The sequence below is a fragment of the Otolemur garnettii genome, unplaced genomic scaffold, assembly GCF_000181295.1.
Source record: "Otolemur garnettii isolate 467f Iridium unplaced genomic scaffold, OtoGar3 scaffold00104, whole genome shotgun sequence".
Lineage (NCBI taxonomy): Eukaryota > Metazoa > Chordata > Mammalia > Primates > Galagidae > Otolemur > Otolemur garnettii.
The window spans coordinates 4084395-4095473 of record NW_003852499.1 but is presented as its reverse complement, the minus strand read 5'-3'; the positions used below and the strand labels follow the sequence as shown (position 1 = coordinate 4095473).

Below are 11079 nucleotides of genomic sequence, written 5' to 3'. Positions count from 1 at the left end.
TTATGCTTCAATAAATGTTAGCATGATTTTTCTTCACTCTTCTGAATAATTTCAAAATTGTGTTGCCATCATTTATTACGTGTCTGGAAAAACCTGCTAGTGGAGTGATGTGCAGATGCAAACACTTTTCCTTGGTCCCTGTTCTAATGCTATTTCTTGTGATTCTTGATTCCTCCAGCTCTTGTTAGGGGAGAGGCTGAAAAGGGACTTCCAAGGTGGCGTTTCAGCAGTGCTCTGCTGATCTAATGCTGAGGTAACAAGGAGAGTGAGTGTCCTGAGAGCCCTCTGAGACTCACCTCCCACTTATAATAAATCACTGCTTTATAACTAGATTCCATAAACTGTTGCAAGTTTTTTCAGCTTGCAGTGACTTAATTATTTACAGAGCTGTGCTCTGAATGAAAGGCATACATGGCTGAATGAGATCCAGGAAACACTTTGTATCAATTGTTGCCTTGTTCTTTTTTCTATAGGCATTAAATTGTCCAAGTAGCCCAGGAACATGCCCATATTTTGTGAAGGATCATTGTATTTGTGGCAAGAGAATGAGGATTACTTTGCAGTTAGCTAAGGGAAATGGGTTCTCTTTACTGGAATGGCTGATACCTGGTTATCTCCTCCACCTTCCCTAGATCTTATCCCTCTTTTCAGATTGAAGGAAATCAGGGACCTTGCTTCTGCTGTGGGTCTGCTGCTGCCTTCTTTTCTGCACCCTGCCCTGCTTTCTTCTGCCCCCAGGTATGTGGGCCAGTGCTTAGATTTGACTCCTGCTGCCAATGTATTTTCTTGCTTTCTCTCTGGCAGGGCTCCGATGGATGCTAAAAAGTCAACGAAATGCACTTTGACTTCCTTACCAGTTTTGAAAGAAAGAAAGAAAGAGAATTTCACCACTACGAAGGTAAAGATCCTTGAATTTCTGCTGGGGAAGAGAGATGTCATTGTGAAGGCTGGGGGAACCAGGATCCGGTGGTGATGCTTGTTCCCCAGGCACCTGTGAGGATAGCATGAGGCGAGAGACGTGGCGGGCACACTGGTGGGCAGAGCCAGGTCTGGGTGGGTGGGGGTGGGGGTGGGGGAAGCAGCTGGAGGGCAAGGCCTTAATCCAACAGGTGACTTGTATTTGGGGTGCCACATGGAGAGCATATCCACCATGTCTTTTATTCTACTTTGTGTATCTGGGACCCCACCAGAGGTGTCCTAAAATAGTTCTGAACAAGTTTAAGAACATTTCCAGAAAGGGTTCTGTTCTTTTTCTAACACAGACATGGTGTCTTTCTTTTTATTCTGCCTCAAAAATTAGCGAAATACCATAGCTCTGAAGGTAAGCTGGTGCTTTAATGCCTGTGCAGTTACCATCTGTGGGATCAACTCCTAAAGCAGGTGTATTTTTCAATCTAATACCAACCACTCAGTTTGAATTTCTCAGCTTGTTAAAAAAAAAAAAATCATACATGTGCATATTGTTTGGGATCTTTGTCCTGAATGTTTTACCGCAAGTTTAACCGAAAGCATTCTGGTTTGACTGTCTGAATCCTGCCTGTATCACTGATTGGGACAGCCAGAGTTCTGCAGCCTACCCAAGGCCTAGTAAAAATCTCCTTCCGTAGACCATATACCACCTTCTTCAAATTATGATTCCAGGTCACCTCCTCCAAGCAGGGTTCCTGATTTAACACTAGTATTCTCCCCCTTAGGATTATAACTCAGAAAAATGGACCCTAATGCAAAGTTCTTTGATCCACTTACACCTCTGCAATTACCACATACCACAAAAAAATTCATTTTGTAATTCATAGCTGCAAATTTTGTTACTGCTTAAAACATATGTATTTCCTCTGACTACAAAGACTCAAGAGGTAAACATGTCTTTTAATGTAAAATTACAATAAAATATTTGAAATGTTAAATGTATAGCAAAACACAGTAATATAATGAAGATAACATTTGTTAGTTCTTTAAAATATTTTGCAAACAGGATGGTCTAGGTCATGATTTTACTTTACCAAAATCATGAGTTTTGCAACTTGCATTTTTTTTTTAGCTGCTTGAACTCACATTTATTGAGTGCTGAGATGCTTCTTACATGAACTTTAGAGGCCAGTGCTATTGTTATCCCCATGGGACAGATGGGGAAACTGATATACAAGCAAGGTTGGCTATCCCATGGTCATAAAGCCAGTGAGTGGAGAATGGAATTCAAATCCATATTCTTAACTGCTTTGTTCTATGCCTCTCTGCTGAGTAATGCCAACTCTTTTTGATGTTGTCCTATAAATTCTTTATATGATTTGTTTTTGAGACAGTCTCACTCTGTCACTCTAGGTAGAGTGCTGTGATGTCATCGCTCACAGCAACCTCAATCTCTTGAGCTCAAGAGCTCCTCTTGCCTCAGCCTCCCAAATATCTGTGACCACAGGTGTGCACCACTACACCTGGCTATTTTTTCTATTTTTGGTAGAGACAAGGTCTCACTCTTGCTCAGGCTGGTCTGGAACTCCTGAGCTCAAGCAATCCACCTGCCTCGGCCTCCAAGAGTGCTAGGATTACAGGCATGAACCACTGCATCTGGCCTCCTTATACGTTTAAATGAAGGAAAGCAAACTGCTGGAATTACAATGACAGAAATTGTCAAAAATTTTAAAAAATACATTCAAAACATTTTGTTTATGTTGTACTTTACAATAACTACTGGCAAACTTACAGTATCATTTTAAACAAGTATTCAAACTTATAACTATTATCTTTATATTGCTCATTATCTAAGGGTGCTTAAATGTCTTTTCACCATCTATTGGTTTCCCCCATAGACTTCTCAGTCCGTTGTATTTTGCTGGACAGTTGTGATATTAATTGGAGGATGAAAATGAATTAAATGGACTTGGCACCTGTAGCTCAGCAGCTAGGGCACCGGCCACATACACTGGGGCTGGTGGGTTCAAACCCCGCCCGGGCCTGCCAAACAACAATGACAACCACAACCAAAACATAGCCAAGTATTGTGATGAGCACCTGTACTCCCAGCTACTTGGGAGGCTGAGGCAAGAGAGTCATTTAAGCCCAAGAGTTTGAGGTTGCTGTGAGCTGTGATGCCACAGCACTCTACTAAGGGTGACATAGTGAGACTCTCTCAAAAAAAAAACAATTACATATATATATCCTTCACCTAAAAGAATGCTGACAATGACACAGCTGTGGATCTCAGCATATCAACTGCCCCAAGCAGGCATTTTTCAAAACATTTTAAATATTCAAAATAAATGAATTTTTATTTTTATAGTATTTAATATAATTTATAAAGATAATATGTTCACTTTTTAAATACAGACTTGGTAATAAATGTGATTTTTAAAAATTGATTTTTAAATTGATTTTACCTACCACAACAGCCTGGTCCTCTCTTTATTAATCTGAGCCATTTTTTCACAATGCCCCCATCATTTGGCTAACACGGGGTAGAATCTTAAAGACCCATCTACTGCAGAGAGGCCGTTGTCTGATGCCTGTGGAGGTTTCCCATCCTGCCCTCTTCACTGGAGAAGAACAAGGAGCTCTCCTGGTGCCTTTACTGCAGTTTGTCCTCACTGCCGGCAGGAGGACCGTGACCCTCTGGGCTTCAGTCATCTCAGCTCCTAAACTGGAAGACACTGGGCTTTTGTGCTTCTCTGTAGCTAGTTTCAGGGTCTTGGGTGCTCCAGGCTCTCAGGTCAGGCCATGCCAGGAGGAGCACTGGGGAAGGGTCTAGGGAAGAAAGCTCTCTTAACTTAGGATTTTTTTTCTTTTTTTTTTTTTTTTTGGTTTGCAGTTTTTGGTCAGGGCTGGGTTTGAACCCGCAACCTCCGATATATGGGGCTGGTTCTGTTAACATAGGATTTTACTTTATAATCTAACAATGAGTAGGTGCTGCGAGGTAGATCCAAAATTGTGCCAAAGGCACATTTTGTATGCCTAGCACTAGAGGCACAGGTAGTGTTTCTCTGTTAAGTTCTTAAATCCTATAAATCGCTCAATTATTGAATGCGCTTCCTTAGGCAGGCCTTCTCTTCTCACCCTATCTATGTATTTGTCTGTTCACTTTTCTGTCTCATCCTCCAGAACTATCCAATATGGTAGCCACTGTGGATCCCTTAGCATGTTTCCAGCTGGAAGTGTGCTGTGTTACATGTACACCAGATTACACGGGCTTGATGTGGAAAAAAAAAATCAGTGTAAATTAACTTGCAAATAATTTTTATAATTGGGAAAATTTTATCAATTAATACCTCGACAAAGCTGCAAAAATAATGTGATAGTCATTACCTGTTAAAAGAGGATTCTAAATAGAATGTGTGAAATAAAATCTATTAATAAACATAATTTTGCCCTTTTACCTTTTTCATGTGACAACTAGGAAATGTAGAATTATGCCCGTGGCTTGCAGTGTATTTTTGTTGCATAGAACGGCCCTAGATGCTCCATAGTGGAAAGGTGTCCTCAGACTGCTTCAGAGTGCCGAGTCCCCAGAACCCACAACGGGGCCTGGCACTTGATGTATGTGCGGAATAAAAATCAGAAGAGCATTCATTCTTATGTTCCTGCTACACATGCTTATTGAGTGTTTCTGCTCACTTTAGATATTGTTCTAGGTGCTGGGGATACAAAAACTCTCATGAAGCTTGAAATTGGGCTTCTTTGTAGCAAGATCAGATGTTTTGGTTAGATGCTGAGAATGGTAATGACTATCCTTCATTTTCCTTGGCAGTAAAGAGTAGGGATTGAATAGGCCAGCAGTTCTTGACCTTGAGTATATTTGCAAGGGGAGTTTATATTACTCAAGGGGAGTTTTAAAGACTTCTGCAATCAGATTCTCTAAGGGTCATGAACATTTAAAAAATTTTTTTTTTGTCTATCATGTGGGGCGAGGTGTTCATTTAAATACCAGCTGTGAGACCTTGTTTAGGTCATTAAGTCTGTTGGCTGGTTGTGAAACTGAAATAATTATTCCTCCCTCCCCTGATGGGGTGGTATTAAATGAAGGAAGTGAACATGAGCTCTCTGGCTGGCAGAGGGAGGAAGCCCAGTAGTAGTATTGGATGCCTTTGCTTTCCCATGTTCTCTCTCCACTTAACAGAAAGTTTTCCTGTAAGACACAGGCTTATAAATGAAGTTTAAACAGTAGAAGAGAGAATCTGAGTGTTATTCATGCTGTCTCCTTTCTGTGTCTCACCAGCATTCCATACACAAAAAACAAAAGAAGAAAACCAACCAGATTAACCATTTGGTATTGCAAAGGAATGGAAATCAGGCCCACACCTATAATCCTAGCACTCTGGGAGGCCAAGGCAGGTGGATAGCCCGAGTGAGATCCTGTCTCTAAGAATAGCTAGATATTGTGGCAGGTGCCTATAGTCCCAGCTACTTGGGAGGCAGAGGCAAGGGGATCACTTGAGCCATGACACTATGGCACTCTACCAAGGACAACAAAGGCTCTGTCTCAAAAAAAAAAAAAAAAAAAAAAGGAATGGAAATCATTCCATAAGGAGAGAGCAAAAAAGCAGAGGTTTCGATTGCCAGTTTTATATAGGTTTTTAGAGTGATAGACTTATTTATGATAATGAATTTACGTTTTAAATGCAAATAGAAGGCTCAGAATAGAAGACCTTGTAATGATCACAGAACTAAAATGTTAAGTGACTAAAAGGAAACACTGGAGAAACATTTCAGGGCACTGGTCCAGGCAGTGATTTCTTGAGTAATACCCCCTAAAGTATAGGCAACCCAAGAAAAATTGGACGAATCAGATTACATCAAGCTAAAAAGTTCCTGCACAGCAAAAAGTAATCAACAAAGAGAAGAGACAACACACAGAATGGGAGAAAACATTTGCAAACTACCCATTTGGTAATGGATTAATAACTAGAATATATAAGGCGCTCCAACAATTCAATAGGAAAATCTGATTTAAAAAATGGGCAAATAATCTGAATAGATATTTCTCAAAAGACATACACATGGCCAACAAGTATTTGAAAAAGCGCTCAACACCGTTAGTCATCAGAAAAATATGAATCAAGCTACAATGAGGTATCATCTCACCTCAGTTAAATAAAAAGATAGGCAAGAACAGATGCTGGCAAGGATGTGGAGAAAGGAAAGCCTTCATATGCTCTTGGTGGGAATGTAAATCAGTGCAAGCACTATGGAGACCAGAAGAGAAGTTCCTCCAAAAACTGAACACAGACCTACTATCTGACCCTACAATCCCACCGCTGGGTATAGATCCAAAGGAAGGGGATTTGGTATGTTGAAAAGATATCTGCATCCCTATGTTTATTGCATCCCTATTCACAATAGCCAAGATTTGGAGTCAACCTACGTGTTCATCAGTGGATGAGTGGATAAAGACATTGTGGTACATATACACACTGGAATATTATGTAGCAATAAAAAAGAATGAAATCCTGCCACTTGTGACAACATGGATGGAAGTGGAGAACATTATGTTAAGCAAAATGAGCCAAGCACACAAAGACAAATCTCACATGTTATCACTCATATGTGAGAGCTACGTATTAAAAAAATGATCTTATGGAGACAGACAGTGGAACAGTGATTATCAGAGGCTGGAAAGGGTAGCAGGGAGTGGGGAGATAAAATGGGGATGGTTAATGGATGCAGAATATAGTTAGATTGTTGGATAGAATGAATCCTATTTGATAGCACAACAAAGTAACCATAAATTAAGTTAGAGTATACAAATTAGTTTTTAGAAAAGAAAAAAAGACTAAAACATTGAAACATTGAAAATGTAACCACAAGTAGCCAATCCAAAATTGTTGGCTCAAGGGAAGATAAGCCTATATTACTACAGAATATCTATGTTTGGGATAGATTTGGGGTCCTGAAGGACAGCTGTACATACTTTTTCCCATTTTCTCCTAGAGCCCTACTTTTCCTTCTGAGATCCACAGGGTATGAGTTCCTTGTTCTATGTTCCCATTAAGTGCTGGAATCTACAGTAAGAGGAGGTAACAAAGATTCGAGATTACTTTGATTGCTATGAAAAAGATGTGAAGTGAGCAGGCATGGGAGAGTGTCTTTGAGCTCTAGAATTAGTCAGAGCTCTAGATAATTCCATCGAAAGCTTTTTCAGGCCATGAAAATAGTTATCTGTTCAACACTGGAGGTAAGGATAAGGAGATACTATAGAAATACAACCCTTGCTCTCCCCATGTGTTTGTTTACCTTTTATATTTGCTCCTTTTTAACTATGTTCAGGTAGTCAACACCCTCCTTTTATGGAAGGGGAAACCAAGACCCCAAAAGATGAACCAAGGTACCTAAAATAATTCTGCTAATAAAAGCTGAAATCAGGACTCAGATTTCATTCTGTAATTCCTGAATGCTTTTTAAAAATTGTTTTTATTATTAAATGTTGAGCATATATAAAATATTTAGGAAACATGTAAGGTATAGGAATAATACTGTAATACAGTGAATGCCATTGTGGGTACCCAACACAAGGTTCAAGAAAGAAGTTCATGTGTATATACCCCATCATATCTTAGCCCTCATCATTCCCTCTGGAGCAGGCATCCTCAAACTATGGCCCATGGACCACATGCAGCCCACCTAGGACATTTATCTGGCCAGCTGGGTGTTTTTGCCACTGCTGCCTGTCCTGCTTAGCAGCCAACTCATCCCAGGGCCTGCAGTCTGGCCCTCCAACGATCTGAGGGACACTGAACTGGCCCCCTGTTTAAAAAGGTTGAGGACCCCTGCTCTGGAGTTTTACATCTAACTACTCATTTCTTCTTTGTATGTTTCTAAACATTCTAAACTATGTATTGGTGATTAATTTTGGAAGTTTTTATACACATGGAATCATACTGTGAAATATTCTTTTATCTAGTGTTGAGCCAACATATATATTGACATACCATTTGGGTGGCTTTCGTTTGGCTTGCTCTCTGTTCTCACTGATCATTGCCTATACTCCAAGTCTTTAGATTTTGTGACTATCACCTCTGTTCTTAGAAACCTAGCTACTAATTAAACTACTGTTTTCCATTATATGGGCATTTTACACTTTTTATTAGTTTCACGTTTAGCTTTTTCTTGTGTGTTGGTGCTTTTTAGCAACATTCTTGTGGACGCCTCCTAGTGCACATGTGTAGGCATTTCTAGGGTATCTACCCAGGAGGGGGGTTGCTGGGTCATGGTCTATGTAAATGCTTAACTTTATCAAATAACGCCAAACTGTTTTCCAAAACATTTGCATCGATGCACTTTGTCACCAGCAGGGTGCACAAATTTCAGTTGTCCCACGTCCTTTTCATCACTTGAGATTGTATGACTTTTTATTTTGACAATTTAGTAGGTGGGTAACAATATTTTATTATATTCTGATTTGCATTTTGATGTATTATTACTAGTGAGAGTGAATTTTTTCATGTATTTATTGGCCATTTGTGTTTCCTTTTCTTTGAAATACCTGGTCATGCCTTCATTGTTTAAATATTTTTCTGTTGTATTTGTCTTTTTCTTGATTTGTGACTATTTTATACATTCTGTCTACTAATCCTTTTCCAGTTGTATGTGCTGCACGTACCAACTTCCCGTTATTGGCTTGTCTATTTTTCATGTACTTATTTTTTTAGAGCAATTTTAGGTTTACAAAAAAACTGAGCAGAAAAGTACAGAGTTCCCACAGACCCCCCATCACTTTCCACAATTCCCTGTTATTAACATCTTGCATTAGTATACAGTTGTTACAGTCTATGAACCAATATTTACACATTATTAACTGAAGTTCATAGATTACATTAGGGTACTCTTGGGTTGTACATTCTGTGGATTTTGACAAATATTTAATGTTATGTTTCCACCATTACAGTAGGATATAGGATTAGTTTCAATGACCTAAAAATTCCCCATTGTCCTCCTAGACATCCCTCTCTCCCTTCCCATTGAGTCCCTGGCAAACACTCTTTTTCTTTTCTTTTTTTTGAGACAAAGTCTTGATGCCTTGGTGGAGTATCATGGCATCATAGCTTGCAGAAACCTCAAACTTTTTGGCTCAAGCAATTCTCTTGCCTCAGCCTCCTGAGCAGCTGAGGCTACAGGCACCCACCACAGCACCCAGCTTTTTTTTTTTTTTGCAGTGTTTGGCCAGGGCTGGGTTTGAACCTGCCACCTCCAGCATATGAGGCTAGTGCCCTACTCCTTTGAGCCACAGGTGCCGCCCCCAGCTATTTTTTTTAGAGATGGAATTTCCGTTCTGGCTCAGGCTGGTCTCAAACCTGTGAGCTCAGGCGATCCACCTGCCTACGCCTCCCAGAGTGTTAAGATTACAGGCCTGAGCCACTGCACTTGACCTTCAGCCACTCTTTATTGTCTCTGAAGTTTTAATTTTCTAAAATATCACCTAATGGGAATCATGTAGCCCAGTGGTTCTCAACCTTCCTAATGCTGCGATCCTTTAATATAGTTCCTCATGTCGTGGTGACCCCCAACCATAAAGTTATTTTCATTGCTACTTCATAACTAATTTTGCTACTGTTATGAATCGTAATTTAAGTATCTGATATGCAGGAGACCCCCAGAGGGGTCGCGACCCACAGGTTGAGAACCACTGAAGCCCTTTTTGGCTGGCTTCTTTTGTTTAGCAGTAAGGGTCCTCAGTGTCTCTTCATGCCTTGACAGCTCATTTCCTTTCATCAGTGAGTAACACTGCATTTCGTGCATGCAGTTTGTTTATCTTTCCCTGTTGATGGACATTGGTTACTTCTAATTTTTCAGCTGTTATGAATCAATTTGCTGCAACCATTAGTGTGCAGGTTGTTCTGTAGATTTTATTTATTTATTTATTTTATTTGGGTAAATTCCAAAGAACATGATTGCTGGATGGTATGTTAAGGCTACATTGAGTTTAGCAAGAATCTTCCAGACTTCCTTTCAAACTGGCTGTACCATCTCCTCTTCCCGCTGACAGGGAATGAGAATTCCTGTTGTGCTGCCTCCTTGCTGGCATTTGATGGTGTCAGTGTTTTGGATTTTAAACCTTCTAATAGATGTGTAGTGGTATCTCGTTTTAATCTGCAGTTGCCTAATGACTTACGTTGAGCATGTTGTCTATGTTTATTTGACATCTGTGTACTTTCTTTGGGTAGGTGCTATCTGTTCAGATCCATTTATTAATTGGATTTATTGTTGAATTTTAAGAGTTCTTTGTTTTGGATACAAATCCTTTATCAGATACATGTTTGCACCTATTTTCTACCAGTCTATGGCTTGTCTTTTCATTCTCTTAACTGTGTCTTCTTTAGAGCAGAAATTTTAATGAAATCCAACATCAATTTTTTTCTTTCAGAATTATGCTTTTTGTGTTGTAGATAAAAACCACTGCTGGACCCAAGGTGGTGACAGGAGAAGATTTTCTCTTATCTTCTAGAAGTTTTACAGTTTGGGAATTTATATTTAGGTCTATGAATCATTTTGAGTTAATTTCTATGAAAGGTACGTGCTTTATCTCTAGATTCATTTTCTATGTGGATGTCCAATTATCCCAGCAGTATCTGATGAACAGACTTCTTTCTCATTGATTTTTGTCTCTTTGTCAATGATTGACTATATCTGCGCAACTATTTACGGGGCCTCCATGGGTTCCATTGATCTATTTGTCTATTCTGTCTCCTAGACCATACTGTTGCCGTCACTGGTAGTTTTATATTAAGTCTTGAGTAATAAGTCTAATTTTTAGATATAATAAGTCTAATTAGTAATAAGTCTAATTTTTCTGTTCTTCAATTTTATATCTGCTTTTCTGGGTCTTTGCCTTTCTGTATGAAATTAAGAATTAGTTTGTTGGCTCGGGGCCTGTGGCTCAGGTGGCTAAGGCGCCAACCACATACACCTGAGCTGGCAGGTTCGAATCCAGCCTGGGCCCGCCAAACAACAATGATGGCTGCAACCAAAAAACAGCCAGGCGTTGTGGCAGGTGCCTATAGTCCCAGCTACTTGGGAGGCCGAGGCTGGAGACTCGCTTGAGCCCAGGAGTTGGAGGTTACTGTGAGCTGTGATGCCACGGCACTCTACCCAGGG

At 39.9% G+C, this 11079-nt stretch overlaps 1 protein-coding gene across 1 annotated transcript in view; it reads left to right on the top strand.

The window, feature by feature from the left end:
- Positions 1 to 811: 811 nt before the first annotated feature.
- Positions 812 to 11079, top strand: part of DYRK4 (dual specificity tyrosine phosphorylation regulated kinase 4) — a 46215-nt gene continuing 35947 nt past the window's right edge. Inside the window, exons 1-3 of the mRNA XM_012809350.2 lie at positions 812 to 898; positions 1301 to 1321; positions 6919 to 6948. Coding sequence (XP_012664804.2) covers positions 812 to 898; positions 1301 to 1321; positions 6919 to 6948 — 138 coding nt within the window. The remainder of the gene's footprint in view (positions 899 to 1300; positions 1322 to 6918; positions 6949 to 11079) is intronic.